General features: G+C 37.7%; 1 protein-coding gene across 4 annotated transcripts in view; it reads left to right on the top strand.

Annotated features, from left to right (window-relative positions):
* Positions 1–26,990, top strand: part of GAK (cyclin G associated kinase) — a 67,630-nt gene that overhangs the window by 35,003 nt on the left and 5,637 nt on the right. For 2 of the 4 annotated variants that reach the window (XM_071424635.1, XM_071424637.1), the window contains 14 exons: positions 443–565; positions 2,339–2,472; positions 3,454–3,648; positions 4,203–4,320; positions 6,701–6,780; positions 7,120–7,313; positions 9,195–9,353; positions 10,129–10,593; positions 12,555–12,725; positions 19,375–19,509; positions 19,843–19,962; positions 22,512–22,724; positions 24,119–24,267; positions 25,314–25,490. In XM_071424635.1, coding sequence (XP_071280736.1) covers positions 443–565; positions 2,339–2,472; positions 3,454–3,648; positions 4,203–4,320; positions 6,701–6,780; positions 7,120–7,313; positions 9,195–9,353; positions 10,129–10,593; positions 12,555–12,725; positions 19,375–19,509; positions 19,843–19,962; positions 22,512–22,724; positions 24,119–24,267; positions 25,314–25,490 — 2,433 coding nt within the window. Of the gene's footprint in view, positions 1–442; positions 566–2,338; positions 2,473–3,453; positions 3,649–4,202; positions 4,321–6,700; positions 6,781–7,119; positions 7,314–9,194; positions 9,354–10,128; positions 10,594–12,554; positions 12,726–19,374; positions 19,510–19,842; positions 19,963–22,511; positions 22,725–24,118; positions 24,268–25,313; positions 25,652–26,990 lie in introns of those variants that run through there. The other 2 variants (XR_011678852.1, XM_071424636.1) reach the window with 2 other exon arrangements.

Raw genomic sequence — 26,990 nt, 5'->3', positions numbered from 1 at the left:
TAAAAGAAGCCTAATCTTTCTGTTGTTGGGGTTTTTTGCTGGTGGGTTTTTTTTGTTGGTTTGGTGGTTTTTTTGTTTTGTTTTGGTTTTTTTTGTTTTGGTTGGTTGGTTGGGTTTTTTTTTTGTTTTTTATTTGCTTAAGTATATGTGCACAAATTAATTTGAAAGCTGTTTTATTTTACTCCTTGCTCTAAGAATATTTCAGGTAGTAATCTGAGTTCTTTATACTTCTTGTGCAGCAGATTTGTAGACAGAACTGAAGTTTTATTGGACTTCTTTGTAATGTTTACACTGTGTAACACTGCTTTTCTTGAGTCTTTCTTAATTTCAACATGACGGTGTCATTCAAGTGTAAAATTGCCTTGTAGACATTTGCATAACCTAGGTTGTGTATATGTGTCAATATTATACTGTTTCTCACATCTCTTGTCTCTCACTGCAGGTTTCTGAATGTGGCTGGCCAGCAAGACGAGCACCAAATCTTCAGAATCTCTATAGCATATGCAAGAACATGCATTTATGGCTGAAACAAGACCAGAAAAATGTTTGCATTGTGCATTGCCTTGTAAGAAATTGGTTTATGTCTGAAGTGCTTTATTCAATAGAGCTTTAAATTGTGAAGAAGGGTGCTGGTATCCATTCAGTTTGTGATTGTTACTGTCTTTCTTTGCTGGATGCCCCAGGGTCAACTCCTTCCTGCTGTGTTTGTAGGGAAGTTACTTACATCAATTTTCTCCTTAGGGAAATTGGTATGGTAATGTAGCCATTGCTTACTTGCATTTAGAGTGGAAGGCAGTATACAGGCAGTATTAAGGGAAAGTATCCTTTGGAAGAAAAAAAAATCCTCTCTACTCTTTCAGCATTTGCTCCATTTTTTGTTTTCTGTGTGATAGGTGGGTGTACGCTGCATTTCCCATTACTGTCCATTTAGAATGTAAACTGTACCCACAGAATTTCAGAAACTGACTGTAAGACTTCTGGTTTACCTGCTTTTGCTGGCAGCAGATTGCTCTGTAGATTTCACTATTCTCCAAAGTATTAATAACTTTGATATAACCAAAAAAAGCAATAAAACTGTCTATAGAGCCACCTCATGTTAAACATGGTAGGGGGAGGAATGAATTTAAAGAATACTTTGCTCAGAATTTGAAAATTAGGTCACTCTTGCATTTGTTTAAGATAATTGTATGTGAAATTTTGACATTCTTCTTTTGCTGCAGAGTAAAAAACGAAACGTGGCTATGTGACAATACTTGCAATGCTGCTGGAAAGCATTGAAAACCTGTCTGGTGATATGGTATAGCCATCAATAGGGAATATCATTAGCAGAGTCAAAACCAGGATTTGTTAATCTGACAAACCATATTTTTGAGTTTTCTAGTGTTTTGAAAGTAAAAAGCCAGTTGATGTCAGCTCCTGAAAGCCAGTATAATTTTCAATGCTGCTGTGAGGTTAGGCATCTAATTCTATATTAATGTGATACTAACTACCTCAGTGTCACATGATTGCTGGTCAAGTAGGTAAGAAGAAGATTTGATGATTTAGCACCAGTTTCTGTAAGATCTTTCCTTTGAATTGTTTTGTTCAAGGTACTTAACTCATTTCTTTTCCTCACATGTGAGGCAAACTTTTATATATAAACATGACTTTGTGCCAGATGTGATGTAAAGTGTACACCAGAACTTTAATAAATGAATGATAAAAATTCTGTTCCATGATGCTAGCCAACAAACCTGGAGAAGGTTTCTTCTGTCAACCATTATCTCTTCCAAATCTTCTGCCTTTTATAATACAGGGATGTATCTGGGATATGTGTGTAGTGGGGATTCCTGCAGAAAGAAGCTAGTTTTAATCTCTTTCTCTTTGTTTCTTGGCAAGCTCTTAACAGTTTTAGACAGAGGTCTAAAGAGTTTAGTGGTTTAGTTCTTCTGAGCCTTTGTACTTTTCTTGCAGCAGAAGTCCATGGCTATCAGTCAAAAATAGCAGTGTTCTGGGATTTCAGATAGCAGCCAGGAAACAAACCTAAAAACTCGGTATTAGTGACAGTAAGGTAAAGAATATAAACTCAAAATTTCAAATAGTGTTAAACTAAAGTAGTATTCACATTTGAACAAGAAAGTAATATGTAATATCTTTTGTATGGTGTGGAAGTTAAATGAAAATCTTTCACACTCAGCTACAAACTTCAAATCAAATAACGACACTAGACTTTGGACATCATGACATTAAATAATGATAGGATAGGGGATACATAATGGGATGTTCTTTAGTAACTTGGATAACGCTTTTTCCACTAGATTTACTAACAAAGCTACTTTTTTTTTTTTTTTTTTACTAGGATGGAAGAGCAGCATCTGCTGTTGTAGTCTGTTCTTTTCTGTGTTTTTGTCGTCTCTTCACTACTGCTGAAGCTGCTGTTTATATGTTCAGTATGAAACGCTGTCCACCTGGCATTTGGCCTTCTCATAAAAGGTACTGTAAGGGACTCTTGAAGCAAGTAGTTATTCAATTCTGAATATGGTATAGGATGTCTTTAGAAAGATAAATTATTTCAATAATGTCTGTGTTCAAAGATCTGTTTCCAAGTGCTTTGCTGTATCATGAATTAAAGGGAGTTCTGAACTTTCTGAGCCTGTAAGTACCCATCAGAAATAGGTCAAATATACCCGGTGGAGAAGAAACGTTAAGAGTGAAAACAAGGGTGTGCAGAGCTTTTGAATGCTTTCTTAATTATAAAATCCTCTTCCACATGTGTAAGACTTATTTCATGTTTCCTAGTTTATTACAATAGGTTTTATTATGTCACAGCACTGCAAGCTCTGAGGGAGTACCAGAAATTATTTTTGTCAATGCAGTAAAAATGCCTAGTGTGCTTTTTTTTTCTGGAGTGCATGCAGAGGTAACTTGCATATACTTTGAAAAATGTTTTAAACTGTTTCTTTGACTTAATTTGCTAGATCTTATAACTGTAAAGGATGAATAACAAGTAACAGTGGTAGTAAGGGTGTTTCCTAAAAAAGGATTAGATTTTGAAAGATGGGAAATAAAGTATTAATTCAGTATAAAGGACAGATTATGTTTTTGTACACATTTACTTCATGTATAATTAAGGGATTGTCCACAAAATAATATATAATAATCAGGACAAATTTAAACCCTTTAGGAAGACTTAAGTGATCTATTATGTATAAGATGCAAAATAAATAGTTCTCCTAGATTAGCATTTTAAGACCTTTTGAAATAGTGACTAGTTTAATTTACAAGTCATTATATGTAGAGCTACAGAGCCTTTTTCAGCTTTGAAAATCTGTTTGCTGGAGGTGGTGGTAAATGTTCCCACTGTTTCACTGTTAACAATGCTTAGTGACTGAGTAAGATGTAACTTGCTTATGTGTTCACCCATTTCTTAGAATTTTGAGCTCTGACTAAATGAGTACCATCTGGTTTTGGCAGATACATTGAGTACATGTGTGACATGATGGCTGAAGAACCCATTATTCCTCACAGCAAGCCCATCCTGGTCAGATCAATTGTCATGACTCCCGTTCCGCTTTTCAGTAAGCAGCGTAATGGCTGCAGGCCTTTTTGTGAGGTTTATGTGGGAGATGAGAGAGTAGCCACTACCTCCCAGGAATATGACAAAATGAAGTAAGTACAGATTATGACTTGCTCTGAAACAGCAAATTACGTTTTTGTGGATTCTAGCATTTACGTGTTTCTAGATTCCTCTGTCCCCTTTTAGCTGGTCTCAAAAGATGAATCGTGAATGTGGTTGTTACAGCAGCTGGTCTTGCAGAACAGTGGGGTGATGGTGGGGTGGCACACTGGACCCTGCGAGGCACTGAGCAAGACTCTTTTCTCAATCCATGTGAAGTAAGACTGGGAACATTGATCTGTAATGTACTTGTGCTGAGCATAACATCATGTCTCAGTCATGGAAACTGTAAGGATCCTCCAGGCATGGCAGCTGCAAGGTGACTGCTTATTAGCCCCTGTACAGCTCTGGTGTCTGCACAATTGTAAATAGTACTAACACTGCTGGATGTGGGTAATCATAGAAAAGAAAAATGAGAGAATACTGAAGTCCTTGTAGCTTTTCAGCTACTGAAGGCCTTGGAGAAAGCAGGTTAATCTAAAGTAATACACTATTTAATCTCTTTTTAAACTAAATTGACTATGATTATGTTTTTTTTCTCCTTTAGGGAGTTTAAAATTGAAGACGGGAAAGCAGTAATCCCATTGGGTATAACAGTCCAAGGAGATGTTCTCATTGTGATCTATCATGCCAGGTCAACTCTAGGAGGACGACTACAAGCCAAGGTAATGATGAACTTAAGAGCCTGAATAGAAGATGTGGGGTTTTTTTTGGTTGCAGTTTTGTAACTACTAGTTATCTACTGAGTACTTTGCTTTATTTACTATTCTTGGTTCAGAAAAATGTTTGAGGTTTTCATTCACTTATGAATTCAACCTTTTCAAGCCTTCTGAGAATGTCCACTCCTAATTCTGTACGTGTAGACGCTTTTGTAAGCATTTCTGGAAAGTACTTCAGTACTGATAATTGTTATATTTCTAGGGAAAGTCCCCAGCCAGTTTTTTTTTGAGGCAGCAATTATTATCTGTTAAGTTGCACAACAAGCCAGAACTTTTTAATTCTGTGCACACAAACTGCAAACAAAGGAAATATACCACTCAGCAGAAAAGTGGGATTCCAGAGATTGCCAGTACAAAACAGGCCAGAAAAATCCATGTGGTTTTATAGGCTATTTCTAAAGTCAGGTTCCATTTTTGTAGCTGATTTTCTTACTTGTCTTTTTTCTACTAGGGAGAATGCATATTTCCTTTTTTAATTCAACTATGGATGCAATTGTATTGCAAGATCACAAAAAACTTGTTAATGAAGCCTGTCTTAAAATTTTTTAAAAGACAGGCATGTTCTTTTTTTTCCAGATAAGTAACCCAGTTAAACTTAAAAATCCATGTAAAAGATAAGGACAGATAGCACAAAGTTTAGAGCTTGGAGGTTTCTGGAAATTGATAAGACAGTTTTTCAGCCAGTTTCGGTACATGTGGGACATACATGTGTATTCATATATAGTGTTTACTGAAATTGTTTTCCCCGTTTTTTTTTTCCTGCTTTGTGAGTAGGAAGGTATCAAATCTTGTCATGTTCAACAAGATCTTCCAGAATACCTTAAAACTAAAGTGAAATGATTATTAATGACTTTTACTGACTTAAAATCAGTGAAATGGTTCCTTAATGCGCAAAAATAACTACTGTATGGTTCAAGGTTATTAGGAGAAAGGCATAAAACTGACAAAATTTAGCCAAGGCTAGGTTATACTCCTTGTACCATCTCACTTTTATTCATGATAGAGTTTCTTTGATGTGGTTTCTCTGGCATTCATTCACTGATAAAAAAGACTAGAATTTTCTCAGCTGTCAGCTATAACAAATGATGCATCAACAGTGTGTGTGATGATCTGGGTTTGGAGGTTTGATGGAACAATATTCAATGTGTCCTTAGTTTTATGTGCTGTAAGTTGCCCCCAAAGTTCTCTGCAGATCTCTTACAGAGATGAACCACCACATTTCAAGATTTCCTCTATATTTTGACTTGGGCGTTATGAATGTCTTCTACTTTCTCACAGCTAATTAGAGAGAGAGAGAGAGTTCAGTTTAACTTCTAGGAAAGTGATGGTAGGGATGGAAGAATCAGAGGAGCTGTCTCCAGTATGTCCATGTCTCTCCTGTACTAAGGAGCCCAGCACTGGGCATCACAATTACAGCTGAGGCTTCACTGGTGCTGAATAGAGGGGAATCATTGCCCTTCATCTGTGGCAATGCTTTTTCTATTATTTGCTTTCTGGTTATGAGGTTCAGGAAATACTCATTTACAAGGAAAGCTTTCATAGTTCAGTATTGTTATAACATTTTCTGGACTACTGCTGCATCACTTCTTTGTAAGGACTGGCAAGACTATATCACAGGTGTTGCGACTAATGCTAGGAAACAAATACAGGCTGCATTGATCAGTGAGCTGTAATTTGGATTTGTGCAAGATCAGGAGCTACCTTAATATTCTATAGTAGCATTTTCTGGACACTTGTATTCCCATCAGGCATGGGAAAGTAGTTTTTCTGTGAACAGTTGAGTGATTAAAATGAGTCAGTTGACAAAAGCCCTTGTACAAAACTTCTGTTGTACAAAAAGTTGTACAAAAAACTTCCTTTCATGCCTTCTGAAGTGTCCCTTTAAATGTGGTACATTTAAAACTGTTTTAAATCTATTCGTTTGTATGTGATGTACATGTATTTCTTGGTTGGCATACTGCACAATGGATTTTTCTGAACATATGCTGTTCAGAAAAAGAACAAGGGTTATACAGTTTTAGCCTCCAGAACAGGATCTGGAAATACTTTAGACTTTGACAGTCTGTTTTGAGGTTAGTGATGAGACATACCTTACTGAAGGTCTTTTGGTTTGTTAGTGCTAGTAATAGATCTATTTATGTTCTATCTCAAATGCATTTAAATCTTTCAAGATAAAGTATACTTGTAATTAAATGGAAATTTTTGTAGCAAAGCAAGTACTTAAAATATTTTAATACTGATAATACTTTGCATTATGTTAAAGGCAGAACACTGTACATACTGTTCATGTGGATTTATACAGTTTCCTGTTTCTTGTTTTCAACAGATGGCTTCAATGAAGATGTTTCAGATTCAGTTCCATACAGGCTTTGTGCCCCGAAATGCCACTACAGTGAAATTTGCCAAGTATGTTGACACCATTTTGTAGGAGACTGGAAGAAGTTGTCTTTGAAACTGCTTAACCTGCCAAACATCAACATATACTGGGAGAGGAAATATAGTCAGTTCAGGAAGTAGATGACTTTGATTGCAATAAGAGTCTTTTGTTTACTCACCTTAAGGAAACGAGATGTTTTGTTCATTATACAATGTACAAAAATACCACCTGTTTAAAATGGGAAAAGTAAACAAATACAGCATTTTTAATGTCTTATATTAATTGCTTTAGAGTTTTGTTTTGGACTGTAGTAGATGTAATCCAGTTAGCCATCAGTATCAAGAAACTTCTTGTCTGTGTATTTACAGATATGATCTGGATGCCTGTGACATACAAGAGAAATACCCTGATTTATTTCAAGTCAATTTGGAAGTAGAGGTGGAGCCCAGAGATAGGCCCAGCTGTGAACAGCCACCTTGGGATAACATGAATATAAAAGGACTGAATCCCAAGATCCTCTTCTCCACCCGAGAGGAACAGCAAGAGATTTTATCAAAATTTGGTAATGAATCCATTGAAAAACTAGAGAATGTGAGAAGGTTTTCAACGTACTTAGTGTTTGAAGCTTCTGTTTAATTTTTGATGTTCCATTAATTGAAAGAAATCGGAAAGGGTTTTTTTTTGTAAATATCAGTTAAAAATATGCATTGTATGGAGGAGCTTAAGTTATCCTCCAGTAATGAAGATTGTAATTATACTTGTCTTACTTCTACTGTGCTTACATGTGCTTGGTTTCATAGCTTACAAAGCTATGAATAGGCCATTTGCAGGAGGGACCTCTAGCAAATGGAATTGTAACAGTCAGTATTTGTAGGCACAATGTCTTGAAGAGGATTTATTTGGCTAAACTGGCACCAGTATCATTTCACTTAAAATTATGTGAGCATAATTTTAAGTGAAATGGTTTTAGGTAAGAATGTTTTTCTCAACATTCTTATGTATAGCCATGTAATGTTGTAAATAATTTCCTGCACTTTTCCTAATATGTTCCAGCAGACACTATTTTATTATCTGTCTTTATCTGTAGACGCCTGCATTAGTTGCAGTTAATGCTGTTCAGTATCTTTCTTCTTCTCCTGGTATCAGTGATTAGCTTTGACATTTTCATTCAGGCTCTTAAGCCTTCTCTGTATTTTGAGGATAAAGAAGCATGACGAAGATTACTGTGGTGACTTTAGTGATACTTGAGATCTCACCCTGTGCTGTTAATATGGTACATCTCAAGTACATTTTTTTCATACAAGATAGTTGCTGCTGGCCTTTATTTCTTTCAAGCAGGATATGTGTTGTTTGTATTATGATTTAGGCCTTTTTCTATTTAACTTAACTTAATCCTATTGTGAACACAATTATCAGATCTCTAAAGCTAAGGTGTTTAGCTTTACATCATCATTGATGATGGGGCTCTGTAAAAGTTACTCTTATTTTCTTAAGTTGCTTCTATTTTCTGATTGATACAGGAAATGTAAGGATTTCAAATTACACTGAAAGTATTTCTTAAGATTGGTGGAAAGGGAATAGGACAAAAGTAAGTGCTGTGAACTGATTTTAAATAAACTTGCCATTAAAATTGAATTTACTCTTTCATTAGTTATGATCTTCCATATATGTTTTCAGCATCTCTAAGCTACTACTGAGAATGTAGAAGGAGAGTGAAAAAGTGCTCTCCCAGTTGTGTGTCTAAATTTAAATTCAGACAAATAGGTTTATCCCAGCTGTCCATCCATTTTTTTTCAAACAGTGGATGAATATTAACTAATTTAGGAAGTCTTCTTCATTTGTCTTGAAGAAACTTGGGTTTTTAGAGGTCATACAGCAGTAGGTAACAGAGCAACTGAATATTACACAAGAATCACTTGATACCTGATTTCAGTAAAATAAGAAATATAAGAAGCAGTTAATAGCATCATACAGTGTACCAGCCCTTTTTTTTTTACCCATGTTCTTCTTTAGTCTTCTTTAGTCTTCTTTAGTCCATGTTCTTCACTGGCTTTGCATATTCTGGGTTTTTCTACAGCTGCATTTGCGTTTTTCTGTCTCTTATTGCAGATACTGTTCATAGCTCTTGAATGTTTTAGGGGATGGTTGGTACAAGTGAGGTGTTAATTACATTTTCCTACAAATGTAAATAGAATGCTTGAGTTTTACTTTATGATTCTGATTTAATGTCCTAGTTCAAAACTGGGCTTTACCAGTTTTTGCAGTTGAAAAGAAGTTAATGCTAATTTCAAAGGTGGTGGGGGCAGGAATTTGCAATTGCAGAGCAATAGATTGGAGATAATTGTCTTCCTACATGAGTCAGCTTGACAGACAAGTATCAGCTGCCATGTGGAGGATTGAGAAGTTTCTCTCTATGGGCTCTGGCTTAAATTCTGTTTTATAGGGAAACCAGAGTTGCCTAGACAGCCCGGTTCAACTGCACAGTATGAAGCAGAGGCATCCCAGTTGGAGCAGTCTTCAGAAAGTGCACCTACTGATACAGAATCCCCACACAGCGGTAGTACTGATGCAAACAACTTCTTTCACTCTCTGGACTGGAAAGGTACAGGTTTTCCTCTGAAGTATTGTGTGGTTTATGTTTGTCTTGTATGCCTTCCAGTGAATACTTAAGCCTTCTTAGGCAGCAATATCTCTAATTCACTAACCATGAGGAAAAGCTATTTAAAGAATGAGCTCTATAGAATAACAAATGGTTATTCTCCTTCATTTGGATAGACACCAAGTAAGGGGGTTTGGTGTTGAGTATAACTTAAATGCTGAGCTAAATTTTTCTTTTTCTGTAAAAATCTTAACCTTAAAGATCTCCAAGGAAGCTTTTCACTCCCACAGCTCCACTTTGGCTGAGGAACAGAGGAAACAAAGTAGATTAGCCAGTGGGGTCCATATCAGTAAGTAGGGCTAAGAAAATGTAATTTTATAGCACATGTGTAACTCCCTTTTCTGATTGCTGCTTTGTTGTTAAAAATGTCAGCAGCTCCTTATGCTTTTATTGAGTACAGCAGTTACTGAGAAATCTTGTAAGCTCTAAGAGACATAGTGATCTGAGATGAATGTCCAAGTCAGTTCTCTTTTTGAAAAAAATTGTAATGCCTATCTTTGTGGAGTGGCAAATATGGTAGTCAGCTGCTCCTTTGTCTGCCCTGTACAAAGAGGTAGCAGGCAGCATGTAGTTCCTTTTTCATCAGTTCTTATATGAGTTTTGGTTAGTTAGGAATTAACTTCATATGTCACCGTGAAAATTTCTCTTACCCTAGTCAAAAGAATAATGCTGGTTATTTAAAGATGTTATTCTTTTTTTTTTTTTTTTCCTATTCAAGAAGGAAAAACGCCTGAAAGTGGAATAGAAGACAGTTCATCTAAAAATGATTGTGTTCAGCTGTCTAATGACAGGGAAGAGAGTGATCCTTCAGATGAGGAGTTCCCAACATTTCCAGATGAAGGAAGTGCAGTTGATGAGAAAGACTCTACTCCAGAAGGAGAGTTGCTTTTTGAAGCCAGTTTTGAAGCTCCATCTGCACCGTTACAAAAATCTCTTCCTGAAGAGAATGTAGACTTGCTGGGACTAGACTCTGATATTTCAGCAGAACAGAAGCAACCTATCTCAGAAATGAACTCTTCATCAAGTAATGCTGACTTGTTGAACAGTCTGTTTGTGAGCAGTGTGTCACAGGTTTCAAATGAGCCCACTGGAGATCTTCTTGGACAAGGAACAGATTTCTTTTTCAGCAGTCAGCGTCCAGCTGCCACTCAGGGTTCATCTTCAGCAGCAGCTGCGTCTTCAGGTATGTGAGTTTAATATCAGCACTTGTCACCTGGGCACCACATGAAAACTGCTGCTTGCATTGTGCTTAGAAAATAAGTACTGTGTTTCCAGATGGTGAATGGGGAAGACATGTCAGTCTGTCGCAAGACTATGAGTAGAACAGGTGTTACTTCTGCATGAAGGAGAGAAGTTCTGTACCTTACCCAGATATTGTTATGTTGCCAGTATCCCGTTAACTTTAAACTTTTGTAAGTAGAAAAGTATCAAATTTTGCATTTCAAAGGAATTCAGTATCTTAAGGAATTCTTAGCTTTCCCACATGAATGTTGCATGCTAGATCCTTTTCTAAATCCATAACTTTCCTTGTTAAGGCATAGACTTGTCATAACTTGAACTTTATGTAAAGCAATGGCATTAGTTGTACAGAGCTTTGCTGCTTAGGTCAAATGTCTGAGTGGGATTTTTAAGTGTTAATCACATAAGACTGCCGAGCAACTGGAAATCCTGTAGATTATTGTTAAAATCAGTAGGATAATGATACTGCTAAAAGATGTTTTCTTGCTGGTTTTACTGATGTTGTTGGCAAGTCAGTATCCTTAAAGAGAATGCTATGTAGTGCTGTCTATTTGGTATTTAAGCAAGGTTTTTTAGTTCAGAGATTCTGTTCCTCTTACCAGTGGATACTCATCTCTTTGTCACTTTTTGGGAATAACAATTCTCTGCCTAAAGTTAATGGTGAGATTTCTGGGAGTATTACTCACATAAGCTGGGAAACCATTACAAGGTTTTGTTTGTTTGCACAAAGATAATTCATATGTACGAAAAGCTTTCATCTATAGACAACTAGAAATATTTTTCACAGAGCATTTAGATGATTTAAGATGTTTTCTTATTTTGAGGCACTTCACTATTGAACTTTGTTACTGTGGTCAGGGAAGAGTAATTGTCATTTACCATTTTTACATAGGTAGAATTCTATAAAATGAAACCTTCGTTACATTATCTTTCTTTAGCCATGGATGTTGCATGAAACATTTGATCAGTAGTCATGTGTATATCACATTCTTGTAGTCATTCTCATTCAGTGTATTTCATTGAATTGTATTAAGAGAGATACTTGCAGAAGTGAGACTATTTGGCTGCTGTTGTATTTTGGCTTGCACAACAAACTTGAGGTTTTGTATGTATGCTGTAGAAAATTTGCTTGAACTGTTGTTGTGTCCTGTACAATGTGGTCATTACCTGAGGATATGTTGGGGTATTACAGCAGGATTATTCCTTCTCTTCAGCTTCTGAGTGAATCTGGCAGGACTCCCTGGGCTCTTCAGGGGTTTTGACCCTAGAGGGCAGCAGAAACAGGAATATCTAATGCCCTGATTCCAGCTGACTGTCACATGTTTACTCCATGCTGACTATAAATACTCTTCCAGTTAGTTTTTTCTTCACTGGGATCACTAGAGACCTGCTGAAGTCTTACTTCTATTGGTTTTCATTCTTGGGTTGACGTGCTTTCTGCCCCAGAATCGCCAATGCCTTCAAGTCTGAATGGTAGTATGAACATTTTACTTCATATTCTTTTTAATAGTGTAATAGTCCATTTTCTTCAAATCTAGTTGCAGATTTGGCATTATAGAGTATTTAATAAGTGTAATTCTTCTGTGTGTCAGATGGTCATGCAAACTTAAGATGTGTCTTAAATGGATGAAATTAACAATGTTGTTAAATTGTATGGAGTCTTGATGCTTTAGAAGACATAGCTGTTCATATTATGTATGGCTGAAACCGTTTTTGTACCATGTTCATTTGTCTAGAGGAAGGAATAGGTGGTTACTCTTTGCCACACAAAATTGACCGAAGGCTGCTGCAGTTACTAGCATGAGCTTTGCTTCTTGTCTGTGCCATCAGAGGAGTAAGGCTTTTTCAACTTCATTTATTCTACAGTTTGTCATGAGATAATTTTGTTTTCTGCTTATTTTTTAGCCGATCCATTTGATCCATTCACAATGTCATCAAGCTCAGAGAATCAAGCCCTGTCTGGTCCAGACCTCTTTGGGGACTTCCTTAATCCAGCCTCAACATCTACAGCTAATACAGTTCCTTCCACACAAAGTTCACTTCCACCTTCTTCCAGCTCAGATTTCTTAAATTTAGGTAAGTGTGCTTCTGGTGTTCTGTTTCTCAACAGTTTCTTCTCTTCTGTGCATTTGTCTTTCAGCTTAGTGGATTAGTGTCTTAGTAGATCCACTTGTTGTGATTGCTGTTTTAATTAGCTTTCCGGAAGTACAGATGCAAATGCACCAAGAAGCAAGTGTTCCCTGTATAATGTCATGCTATTATTTATGATGTGACAGGATTTCTAGAATTGTTAACCATATATTAGGAGTTGGAGTTTCCTCTCAATGATGTAATAACTGAGGGTACGCAAACATCTGGAAACTTACTTTGTAGATGATAGTATGCTGTGTTGACTGTTTTAAATATTTTCTGGAAACCTTGGAAGACAAGTCAAGTTATAATATAGCCAGTTCTTAAAGTGCAGGCTGAGGCTAGCTTGCACCTTCCTGACCTGAATGTATTCTGCTAATATACTTACAAAGTACATTATGTAATACTCTAATCTTATTTGTTTCATTTTTCTGATATATTCTTGGCGATGCCTTTTCCTCCTGCACTTGTTTTAAAATCTGTTAATCTTTAAACAAAAATCTTTGTGATATGTTCAGTCTTCCCATCATTCTTTAAGGAGAAACAGACATTTGCAGAAATGGTGGAGTGGTAGAGCTACTAGTGTTTAAGGTTTTTAAAATCTGACTTGCAAAGAAAAGTGTGGGTTCTCTCCATAGGGGTATGGGTTGTGATCAGTCTGTGAGGGCTCTTCTCTGCTGCACTCTCAGTCCCTCTGTCTGTATAGGCACTTCCCATAGGATACAATCTTTTAAGAGCACAGCTCTGTGGAGGATGCAGTCCTTTGGGAAGAGATTGCTATAGGGATGTGGTTCTCCCAGGCACTGCAGGTCCTGCCAGGAACCTGCTGCTGTGTGGGCTGCTCTCCCTGGCTGTGGCTTCATCGAGGACATGTCCACCTGTGTAGGGTACTCCACAGGCTGCAGTGTGAATATTTGTTCTTCTATGGTTTTTTATATGTGTTGCAGGGCAATCTCTGCTCTGGGATCTGGAGCACCTCTTCCTGTTCCTTCTCCACCTACCTTAACATCTGCAGAGCTGTTTCTGTCATATCTGTCCCTTCTCTTACAGCTGCTGTGCAGTATTTTCTGGGAAAACATGTTTTCTCAAAGACATCTAGTTTGGGAAGCTCAGCTGTGGCTTGTGGTGAGTCTGTTGGAGCTAGCTGTGTCCAACAGAGAAGCCCAGGTCTCTTCTCATGCAGACACCTACTTACAACGTGCAGGTAGCTAGGAATGGTGGTATCATACACCTTTTCCTGAATCTAGTGATTTCTTCCCAGGGCTTATTGAATGCAGCTTTGACTTGCCCCTCTTTGTTTAGCAGTTGCTCTAGTTGACGCTGCATCTGAGTGATGCAGTCTGAGTGTTAGATACAGATAAACTGGACAGAAAAAAATGCATCATTTGTCTGACTGAGAGAAGGGCTTCCTCTTTGAAATAAAGGCTACTCAGCTGATTGCCCTCTCTATCATATTATTAATCATTATAATCCAGCTGTGATTGATTCTGCTGAGAAGATTCCACTTGCTGCCTCCTTTGCAATGTTTTTGTTCTTTCCTCTTGATAGTAAGAGCCATATGTTTCAGTTGTGTACTTGTATAGTTGTCAGCTTTATGCCACTATTGCTGTCCCTGTGTGAGGTTACCAAATATAAATATTTTGCTCAATAGACGATTTGATCAATACTGATCTGTGGAGCATTATTTCCACCAGATTCTGCACCTGGGATGGGGAAACCTGGATGCAGGCAGACTGGGGAATGAGATGCTGGGGAGGAGCACCATGGAAAGGGATCTGGGGGTCCTGGTTGGTGGCAGCCTGAATGAGTCAGCAGTGCCCTGGCAGCCAGGAGGGCCAAGCATGTCCTTAGGAGCACAGCATCAGGCACAGCATCACCAGCTAGGCTAGAGAGGGGATTGTCCCACTCTGCACTGTGCTGGGGCTGCCTCACTTTGAGTGCTGGGGACAGTTTTGGGTGCCACAATATAAAAATAGACACTAAGCCATTAGAGACTGTCCAAAGAAGAGCCATGAGTATGGTGAAGAGCCTTTAAGGGGAAGGCTTATGAGGAGCAGCTGAGGTCACTTGGTCTGTTTCTCCTGGAGAAGAGGAAACTGAGGGGAGACCTCATTGCAGTCATCAACTTCCTTGTGAGGGAAAGAGGAGGGGTCTGCACTGATCTGATCTCTGTGGTGACCAGTGACAGGACCCAAGGGAATGGCCTGTAGTTGTGTTAGGGGATGTTTAGGTTGGAGATCAGGAAACGGTTTTTCTCCCAGAGGTTGGCTGAGCACTGGAACAGTGGGAAGTGTTCACAGCACCAGCCTGACAAGAGTTCCAGAAATGTTTGGAAAACACTCTCAGGCACATGATGTGATTCTTGGGCCTGTCCTGTGCAGAGCCAGAAGCTAGACACTGTGATCCTTGTGGTTCCCTGGTAGCTCAGCATATTTTATGATCTCAGCCAAAATCTAACTCACTGGAGGGGCAGGACCTCTCAAGAGGAGATTCTCTAGCTGATGTGCTCAAAGCAGGGTCATGTAGACTGGGCTGTTCAGGTCTGTGTCATGTCCTTTCTGGTTTTTAGCATTTCAAACACTATAGACTCCACAGCTGGGCAACCTATGCCAGGTTTGGGGAGATCTTAGAGGAAAGAAAGTATTTTTGAATGGAGTTTCATGTGTTTAAGTTTGTGCCCTATTCCCTCTCGTCCTTCCAGTGGGCAACACAGAGAAGAGTCTGTCTCAGTCTTTTTTTGTTTCTTCACATTAAATATTTTTACACATTTATAAGAATGTTCCCAGTTCTTTTCTCCAAGTTGAATAGTACCAGACCCTATTATCAGAGAGGACACAGAAAAACCTTCTATGTATTAAATTAAAGTGGGGAAAAATAAAATATGGATTTCTGTTCACTAAATGTTTATCTGCAGCCTTAAGGAGATCACCATCAACAGTCAGCTGTTAATAACATTTGAGCAAGTAGAGGAAAAAAGGAATATTTTTACATCTGACTTCAATGCTTATTGCTTTGTGCTTACTCCTGATTTTATTTGATAACTTGCAGCCTGGTAAGTGTATTAGGAACCTGCTATTTTAATGTAATTTCTGAAGCTTTCTGTCAACATAGGAAAAGATACTTAAAATGTACACATTTTCTCTTCAGTTGTTTTACATTGATTACTGTTGTTTTACATTGATTTCCCAGTATTTCTCTATTGAAATGCAGTCTTTAAAACTGTATGGAAGTGGAGGAACTGGAGTAACATTTCGTACTCCTTTACATTTATCTTTCAAATGAGAGCTCCTACGTGTGGTTAGCTGAAATGATGTATGTATTTGAGCCTTTAGCATTCTATCCAGTTACAGGTATCAATTCTATCAAGTAAGTAAGGCATATTAATGATTATGTTGCACTTAATGTGATTTTTTGAGTCCTGAAAGGACAGGATCACTAGTAACTGGAGAAAAAAAGGAAAAATAAGAACATGTTCTCAAATGACATATTCAGAAGAACTGTGTTAAGTGAGCAGAAGACAGTGAAAACATAAGATCATTAAAGGGAGAAAAATTTTAAACTAAAAATAAATTAGTAGTAGCGGCAGTGACCATTCAAAATAAGCTGCAGTAATGAAATTTGATGACTCTACTGTTGGGACACTTGTGTCTAGAATCAAATTTTAGTGATGGATAAGCTTTACTTGTCAGTAAATGATTACTAAACTGCTATAGATGCCAGGAGAAAAGATGTTTCAGTGAACACAAGTTCAAGATGTAGAACTTTAACCTTGTATTTCTCAGATGTTGGCTTAAAATTTAAAATCATAGGAGTTTTAAAATGAAAGATAGTTCTTACATAATATCTGGTCTTTTAAGGCATTCTATCCTGTAATAGGAAAATGTTGTGCTGTTGCTGCTATACAGCTGTGTATTAACGAGGTAACTTAATTTTCTTCGGTATTTTTTAAGTAGCAGATCATCTTTAATGCAGGTTGAGTCAAGATATACTTCCCTCAAAGATAGGAGGAGATTTGGAAGGTGGTCAAAAGAAACCTGAGTGATCAGTGTAGTTTTCTCCTGAGGAGAAGTTAGTTTCTGTGAACTTGAGTTCTCAGACAGGCTTTAGATAAGGTTAAAAAAACCTTGCATCATACTAAACCAGCCTCTTGGTTCACAGAAAATCCTGTTGTCTGTGATTAAAGGATTTCCTGTAGACATGACAAGTTAAATAAAGAAAACCTTATGTGAAGTTGTGTATTGTAAAATGCAGGTCTCTTATTTTGGGAAGCTGGAAAGTGTGATCTGATTACCACGAACTTATTCTTGCATCTTGGCTTGGTTTGAGCAGTGCTAGTAAAGAACAACGTTCTTTGCCGAGACCTCCAGTGGTTCATTGCTGTATGGCTAGCGATTTTCAATATGCGTATTAAAAAATTTGAGACAACCAGGTTTGGATCTGCATGTTCATCATCTTAATTGCTTCCATTTTTGGAATATTGAGCTATAGTTCATGTTTTACCATTTCTTCAGGAATTCTGCTCCTTTCTCTTAATGTGCTTGTATGAATTGCAGTGTGTCAGCTACAAAAATAGAGATTCAGCATGGTTTCATCGTACCTCTTCAGAATATGTAGAAGTCAAAGTATCAAAGTCAAAAAGTTGATAACGCTTTTTCTTGATGTTAAAATCTGACATAATGCCCACATTGTAGAATTAAAAAGAAGATAGCATAAGAACAGTTTCAGGAGGAATGGGTTATCTGTTCAGTATATTGTACACTTTCACATTTTTCTTGTAAGTGTAGTGGTTGTATATGAGCTTTTACTATTAATAGTGAATTTGTATGTAGCAGTAGGCTACTTCCTGCTTAGTTCAGTGTGGGGGAGGCAATGAACTTGACTTCTCTTAAGCCAACTGTTATAAAACAGCTCATTCCCATAGTATGTTCTCAATCCTTCAAATGCATTCATCTGTAATTTAATTTGTTCTTGTTTCTCTCAATTTGTTTTCATAGTAGTTAATTTAATATGATAGTGTTAATTTTATTATGCTCCTGTAAAAAGACCTTTAATAGCAGAGACTGTAGAACAAAATAATTTCTAGCCTAAAAATCAATATTAGTAGTAATTGAAGGCCCGCTTAACTTTTGGGTGTGGAATATGATACAACAAAGTTCTAAGCCGATGAACAGGTGCTGATTTGTAGCCAGCGACACTGTGGTTTAGCAGATAGCTGGGGTCCTGAGTATTGAGACCAATATGTATTGTTTCTTCCATGGTTTCAGAGGCAGGGAGATGAAGCTTGGGTATGGAGAAAGGGCTGGAAATGGTGGGTACTTACTTGTGTTTTATTCTGGTGTTTTCCCTCACGTGCAGCAGAGAGAACTGCTGTGATACAGGCTTTCGGCAGATATTTGTTGCCCAGTATTTGATGTGCTCACTTTGCAGCTATAAGATCTAATTATAAATTATATTAGTAGACTGAGATACTGTAAGGGTATTTCATTTGCTTCTAATTATTTCCTTAATTAAGAGGATTTGATACTAATATTTAGAATGTAAAGCTGAGATGCTGAGACAAGTGAAAGGCTGTGATGTAGTAGTTGAGACTTTCAAAGCCTCAGAATGTTACTGCTTTTGTAAGGTTGACCCTATGTTTGTGAAATGTCTTAGACCACCACTAAATGTGCTTTACTGAAATATCCCCTTTCCCTGTCACACTGACAGTTGTTATAGCATTAGTTACATTCAACAGCTGTCCTGCCTCACTATGAGTCTCCACAAGCTCTGCTCAAGGAGAATGCTCTAAGCTGGCATGCAGTTTTGAGTGTTCTATACATAGCATTTCTTATTCTGAGGATGGCTCACCTCATAGTTTGTGTGAGTGTGTAAGTGGGGAATAATTCGGAAGTGTCAGGGATGGCAGTTATAATACCTTTAAATGGGATATGACATTTTCCAGGAGTTGGTGGCAGCACCCTTGCATACTTTTAAATACTACAATTTCATTTAGATGTCATGGTGTATAGAAAAGTGGTTTTTATCCGTGCAGCTAGAGATTCTTAACCTCTTCCCAGAAAAAAATCACTCTTCCTGTATCCTGCTCTTCAATTGTGTGCATTCATTTGTGTGTTACACCTCAAAGAGTGTATTAGTTGGCCAAGAGGCCCCTTTGTCACAAGCAGCCTGAGTTAGGTAAACCTGCATTTTGAAGTGACCTGGCTTCACCTGTGTAACACCCAGACTGCTGAGTGATAAAGAGCACCATTCATGGAGCACTGCTGCTTTCTGCTTACCAGCTGTGTTGTCAGGAGGAGGAGCATGCCTTAGATCTGTACCTGAGCTAGTCCTTTTGGTAAGGAGACGTAAGCTGTTAAATTCATAGCATTGCCTGTGCATGAAAATACCTTATCTATGCAATATGTGGGATGTTTTACAATAGAAATGGAGGAATTCCAGTGGTACAACCCTTCTGAGTCCTGTTTAAGATTGTTACCAAGAGATTTAAGCAATCTGTGTAGCTGACAATGTGATACACATTCTGTTGGTATTGGCAAATATATATGCTACTATTATGGTTTTCTTAAACTGAAAACATTTCTTTTTTCTTCTGCAGGCAATTTGACACCAGAGCCACCTAAAATATCATCATCTACAAGCCACCCAGATCTCTTAAGTGGGTGGGATTCTTGGGCAGATTCCTCAACAACCAGCAGTGTAGCATCACCACAGCTGAAGCCTGTTTGTGAAGGTATTTTGAAATTCAATTTTTCCATTAGAGGAATACTCCAGACTGGGTCAGTTTAATCACCTGAAACTGCTGATCATGTTTTCATGCATTTTTGCTTTGCTGCTTAAATGCTCCTTTAGTAAGATACTTGTGTAGTTTTTCAGATTAAATTTCAAGACACAGGAATTAAATTGTTTCAATTCTCTGTAGTAATGGTGATTCTTGTAATGGGAAAAGATGTTGTGAAGTAGAATATTGGGGAAGTTTGCATGAGGTCTTGTGTAGATACTATTTTTATTCTCTCTCTCAATTTCCAAACAGACTAGGTATGTGATGTGTCTTCTTATTACACAGGCCAGGCTTTTACCACTGGAAGCCAGTGCGGTGTATCTTCAGGTTTGTCTTTTAGCCAGGCGAAAGCTCAGAACTTTGATCCTTTTGCTGATCTTGCCAATCTGGGATCTGGTCTTCCAGGTAAGATCTTACTTTTGATAGACTATATTTTTTAGGGCCTCTACTGTTTGATTTGCTTCTTGTACCTATAAATGGTTTTGACAGCCTATAAAGGGAAGTGTTTCTTTTTAATTGTCAACATCTAGCTTGAGGTATTTGCTGAGAGCTGGTGAGTAGCAAGAAAAGATTGAATCTTCCAGATATTTTTAAACATCCAGAATAGTATTTCAGAAGATAACTACAGCTGTGATATAAGAACAGTAAAAGTAATTAATGCTTGAGAATAGAGTTGAGATGGTAAGAGAAGCCAGGAGTTGCTGATTCAGTAACTGAACATGAGGTTTCTTACCTAGCATTGATTAATACTGTTCTTGAAGGATTTCAAATGAAAGCAGGATTGAATTAGTTAATTATTTTTAGTTCCAAAGTAGCAGTTAATTCAGTACTTTCCTTTGAATTCAGTAGACTTTCATAGCTCTGCTACTCACATCTACCATGTTTACGAGATAAGCACAAATCAAGGGCCATGCATTGCAAACCAGTACCAAAAACACTATAAATGCTTGCATTCAGTTTGCAGTGAAGGGCACAAGGAGTTCTGGAAGATAAGAAACATTGCAGAATAACTTTTGTTCCCAGGTGTTTTATTGGCCTGAAACTTGGGAATTTAGTCCTGTAGCACTCACAAATGAGCTGCAGTCCTCTCATTTCAGAACCCACACTGCCATAACAAATGTGACCAGCTGCCCAGAGTACATGGAATGATTCAGAACAGCCTAGTGTCACTGAAGTGAGCAAAACTGCTTTTCCCTTAGCTCATGGAGCTCATGGAGGTTTTACCCTGTTGCCTTGGCAGTTAGCACTGTGTATTGAATTGAGTGGAATTCTTGTAGAAACACCAGGTATCATGCAGTGTTTGACTTCTTGATGTTGCTTGGGCATAAGCACTGCAAAATTCTGGTGTTGAAGCAGAACCAATGAGGCTGCTTTGCAGTAAAAAATGTTAAAAATTTTCTAGTTTAATATTTCAGGTTAACACAGATTATTGAATGCACAGATAATGTGACAGTAAAAAAACTCAATTTATTCTTGCCTTGAAGATGTACGTATAGCCCACACTGAATCAGATGAAAGAAATCAAACTAATTTTAGCAGGATTTGGGTCAATTCATTACTCTTTCAGTTAGCTTTCAATAGGAAAAATGACTGCATTAAGCAGTAGCCAGATGTCACTGTCCTAGTTAATGGTCCCAGGCTTGAAATGAATTTTCAAGGCATCACAAGAACTGGAATTCAGTTTTGGAATACAACTGGAATACCACATTCTGTTGTATTTTTCATAGGAGCTTTTTGGCTTCTGCTTACAAGACACTGTTCTGAAAGAAAATTTATGAGAGTGCAAGCTGCTTAAATATGAATGCTATATAAACCCCAAAAAATAGCAGCTAAAAGTAGTGAATACTGGTGTATTAGCATACTGGTAGGATACCAATAGTTTTCTGTGCTGGTTGGCGTTATCACACTCTTCTTTAGGAATGGTCTTCTATCAGAAAGTAGGAGTGTGGTGTTGAAAAGTTTTTGTGAGCAGTGAGGCATTGACTAGTCCTACAAGGAAGAATTTGTTGGCCTTGAAAACTGCAATAATAAACATAGAATGCTTTGAAAGAGTAGGTGAAAGAGATAATTTTTCAATATGCAGATTTGCTCTGACTAGTAACAATTTTTTTTTCTGTAAATTTCACAAATTGTCAATGACTGAAAACTGAGTTGACTGCAGCTGGGTGATTTAATGAAAAAGCAGTGCATTCCTAGATTTTACTGCGTGTTATATTGCATTACTGGGTTTTATCAGGTGCGATATTTCAAGATATAGTATGGTATCCTGTACATGGCCCTGGGGAGACATCCTCTTGTGCAAGTTAGAGGTCTGAGCAGCCACTTCCAAAGGGAGGCATCAGGAGAGCTGAAGTGTGAGGAGCCATTTTTGAAAGAGCGAATCAAGTTTGCATTGCTGTGTATACCCAGACAGGCTTGGCCTACGCCACAGGAGGCTGATTACAGGATCTCCTGCAGTGCTTTTCTTACTCATGTGCAGTATATTCCCTGGTAATGCTTCTATAGAATAATGTTCTCCTCATCTTCCTTAAACAGTAGTGCAAGGAACCACTAGAGACTTTGAGAGCATTCATTGGAAAATCATCTCAGTCTGTTACCATTTTTTGTAATTTGTTGTTTATTATGCACTGCATATTAGCAGAAGTGGGAAGCAGAACTACTGTCACAGCCATATTATCTCCTAGCCTGACACATGCCTGACCCTTCAGATAAGGGTGCATGTTTTTGCTAAAACTGACATTTGAAACCTTGAGTTGTAAGAAAAGACTTTGAGTAAAGCCTCCAGCTCCTGCTATCCAAGTTACTTCTTAATGAGACTCTTAGCTTCATTTTACCCATACTTTCCTGTTACACTGTGAGCTATGTGGTTATATGTCAAGACCAAACTGTCTTACTTGTATTAAACAGGTGACAGGTACTTAACTGAACAACTAAGTGAGTATTTTTTTTGTTAGGTTCATCCACTGGTGGACTCTTGGGTAGTGGATTTAGTCAGAAGACTGCTTCATCCCAGAAGCTAGGAAATCAGTGGCAGAAATCCTCCAAACCACAAACTACTTCATGGCAGTCCCAGACTAAGTCCAGCACAGCAGCTAAGCCCAACTACACAGTAAACTTCAGTGTTATTGGGGGACGAGAAGAAAGAGGAGTCAGAGCCCCAAGCTTTGGTAAGTTTTTTGAATGTGTATTACTTATAATGTCCCATGTGAAGTTAGTTGGGTGTGCTGTTACCTGCAGAAGCTCTTCTACCTTCATATTTTTCTTTACATTTAAGTTGGGTCTGGTAGAAAACAGAAAAACACTTGCCAAATCTGGTATCCTGCCTTTCCAAACCTATCCCAGTACATAACAGACAAGCTGATGATAGCAAAGGTATACACGAGTTTGGACATAAAGTCTCAAGGCTATAATTACTCACCCACATGGGAACTGGTTTAGTATCAGTGAGTTTAGAAAGGCAAATTTGATCCATCTGGGGAGAGATGGTTGATAATGTTGCTTCATGTTAGTGTGTTTGTGATACAAAGATAAAGGGATACACTGTTTTTCCTAGCTGAAGAAGAGTAGCTTGTCTTGAGAAAGACAAGGTAAAATTACTGAAAATTCTTGTGTTTGAAAGAGACATGGGGACCAGACCAGGTGGAATCATACAGTCCTTTAACGTGTTCCAACTGAGTAGGCAAACCTGGAGTTATAGGGTTAGGCTTGGCCTCTTCTGTAGGAGCTTTCTTGGAAAATTTTATTTTCTGGTGTGTTGATATTAGGATTGTTCTTCCCTTAAACTGACGTATAAGTGAACAGCAGTTACTTTTTAAAGTTGGAATAATTCTGTTGATCCATATCTGGAAAAAGGTGTCAGGATGCAGAGGCAGTGAGTGTAGGTTGTAGCACGGGAAAGTCTGTAGAACAAGGCAAAAAATCAATTGGCATGATGAAATGCTGAAACAGGTTGTTGTAATTACTCTCCCTTAAAAACAGATGGGCTTCAGCTGGACAAGGGCCTAACAAATGTACCTGGTTGTCCCTGCTTTGAGTAGTGGGGATTGGACTAGACAACATCCAGAGGCCTCTTCAGAGTTCTCTGAAATATGTTGGTTATGTAATGAAGATTCATGTTGGTATTTTATCAGTTAATTATTCTGGATAAGTTTCAACATGCTTAGGTGTTGACTATGTGCTTTCAATGATACTGTTGAGTATATGGTTACTTGAAAAACTGCTGCATAGCATTTGAAACTAAGTTACAATGGAAAAATGGAGTAATTTCCAAAATTGTAGATAGATGTGTGCTCCCTCAGATCTACTCCATTTTTCTAAAAAAGATGACATGCAAGTATTAGTCAGAGGTTACCATGTTAGGTTGTCTGCTCTGCTGGACTGAAAGTTTGTTAGAGATCCCTTTTATTTTTATTCTTCTTAGTTTTGTGGCTTTTGGTGTCACTGAAGGATATTTATCATGGTAGTGGTAAGTGCCATCCAGGTGTATCTAAGGGCAATATATTTCCCCTGTTAATGTATTCCCAGTGAAACTTCTCATTTAATGCTTTTTCTCTTTTCATAGGTCAAAAGCCAAAAGTTTCAGAAAATGACTTTGAGGATCTCTTATCTAATCAAGGATTTTCAGCAAAATCTGATAGAAAGGGACCAAAGACAATTGCTGAGATGAGAAAACAAGAGATGTCTAAAGATATGGACCCCTTGAAACTCAAGGTTTGTTTAGCAGTGATTTTAATTCAAGTGAAGATCTGATCTTCTGCTTAGAACTGCTGATAACAGAGCAGAAGGATACAATGACCAACAGAGAAACTAAGGGCTCATGGTTTAGAAAATATGGATGTAGCTGATAATACAAAAATATGCTTTAAAATTTATTGGTGTCTTCAGGTTGATCATGTACCTTCATTTTCTGATTAACAAGTGCTGCTGCTGTCCTAAGAAATTACTAGAAGGTGCGGTTCCAGAGACAGGATGTATAACTAGTCTGGAATATGTTCCTTGTTGTTCAGATTTTTTTGATGCGTTAGTCATTGATAACTTCACATGTTAGTACACTTCCAGATTTTTAGTCTTCATGGTGCTTCAGAAAAGTTTGTAAATCTGCTTTGAAGGAATTCTGAAATTTGTTTTCACAAAGTGTCCTTTCTGAAGAGAGAGTGCATGGGTACATTTTAACAGAAATCACCACAACTGGAAATAAGTACAGATATTTAGTTACCATTGTCACTGGTGATAACACTGTATCCCTATGTTATGGCTTGAATATGTCTGTTAAAGTCTGAGCAACGTTACTCCAGTTGACTTTGGGGACATCTCAAAGAGGACTTTTGTCTGTGCACTTCTGCAGGTTGCTTAAGTAAATGTGAATTATTACTAGACACTATCTTTTGTACAAACCTTGTACAATGGAAGTTTTAAAATATATTTACACTTTTGTACAAATCAAATAATAATTTGTCTGTGGGCCCTGACAGGGATAAGATTAATATAATACCTAATTGTAACAGATGTTTTTAACCATTTCTCTTGCAATGACTGAATTTCTGCAGTAAACTAGTAACAATGAGCTATTCTCCAGTGATAGATGCAAAGTATCCCTTTTTGAGTGGCTAAGGCAGTTGAATTTGGGGAGTGAGTGCAGTAGGACAACTGCACTTGAGTCATGATTATATGGTATTGCAGAGAGTGAAGATTATGTCTCTAGAGGCTGAGAATACTTACAGTGCTGCATTCAGTTCTATGTATTCTGATTTTCCCAGATTCTTGAATGGATTGAAGGAAAGGAGAGAAACATCAGAGCATTAATATCCACTCTACATACAGTGCTTTGGGAAGGGGAAAATAAGTGGAAACCAGTCAGCATGGCAGATTTAGTAACTCCTGAACAAGTAAAGAAGTACTACAGGAAAGCAGTGCTTGTGGTTCATCCTGATAAGGTGAGTGTTTTCCTCTGATCTTCTTTATTATAGGAGGAATACAAACTGCTTTTACCGTACCATACAGGTTACTGGCAAATGCATTGCTTCACAATCAGCACCCTGGATGTTCTTCACTGTGCTTCCATTGTCTTCTGAATGTGGTGTCCTATTGCACTCAGGTAGTACAGGATTATTCTTGTTGTCCTGACACAGCACAGAATTCAACAGAGAAGGGTTAACAAATGAAAGATCCAGTGAGGGCTGTATTGAGCACCAGAGGGTTGTGACTGACAGATGGCAGATTTAATGCTGATTAGTGGAATCTGTTTCATTTCTGTGAGCTGGTACTTCAAGTCTTTTAGAACTTGAAGTAGCAGCTCACAGAAATGAAACAGATTCCATCTATGGAGACTCAGAGGCTGCCACAGCAAAACTGGTAGGAAAAACCTGCTGAACCATTTACTAAACCATTTACTAAACCATTTTTACTAAAAAAAGAAAACTTAGTAGAATAAACAAGTTATCAAATGAAAAATATGTAATGATTATTACATTGCATCTGTCTTTTTAAAAATACTTAATGCATCCCAATGTATCAAGGTAGCTTCTTGTTCTGAGCTCTTGTATTAGATAGAAAGAGAAGCACTGGATATACCTGGTTTGAATTTTCAGATTTGCATTCTCTGGTGGTTTAGTGAGCAAGTCTAAATCCTATGTTGTCTTGTGTCCATAACAAACATGACAGTTTTTGGTTTTTTAGTTCCCCCTCTCCTTCAGAGTTCTTGGGTATGTGACTTCTTCCACCTTTGTGGTGGTTTTTTAGGTGTTATCTGTAAGGCCCTTAATGCATCAGTGTCAGAACACAGCTCTGTTTAAGGCATATTTATCTTCCTTGTTCTTTTATTTTACCACTTACCTGTTATGTGTTGATAAAGTACTGCAGGTGCCAAAAGCTAAGCAGCAGGAGAAGGGGAAGAATACTGGAGGGGGCTCTGGGGCTTCTCTTTTTTATTGGAGAGAACCATCTTTTGGGACTGGATGTTTATTAACCACAAGGGTTGGATTGTGTTGGCCCAGAGTCAGGGCAGCTGTGAAATGGGCAGGGAATCAGGAGTATCCTTGAGTATGGAAGCAAACACACAGGAAGAGCTATGCCAGTCATGCTGAGTCTTAGTGCCATTCACAACCAGCAACAGATTTTTCTCCAGGGAATTTCATTCAAAAGAAGTTGTCCTAAAGAGGATGCAGATTTTATCCCTGTAGACTACTGCAAGATCTTTCAGGAAGCAATTCCAAAAATGACTTAATTTTATAAGAAAATAATAGTACGTGAAACTATTTATGAAAAAAACAGCTTTGAAAATGTTTTTAGCTACATTTTAATTACTTTTGAATTGAACTGAAAGCTTGAAAGTAACATAAGGAAACCAAGGATTTGGATTAATTTAAAAAATACTCATGGCAAGCTTTTGACAAGGTTGGAGAGTGTTCTCTGTAAAATTATATTCACAGAGCAGT

This window comes from Agelaius tricolor, unplaced genomic scaffold (assembly GCF_023055355.1).
Source record: "Agelaius tricolor isolate 1412-34295 unplaced genomic scaffold, bAgeTri1.0.p SCAF_4, whole genome shotgun sequence".
NCBI lineage: Eukaryota > Metazoa > Chordata > Aves > Passeriformes > Icteridae > Agelaius > Agelaius tricolor.
Note: the sequence above shows the minus strand (reverse complement) of the source record. Positions and strands in the feature narration are given on the sequence as shown.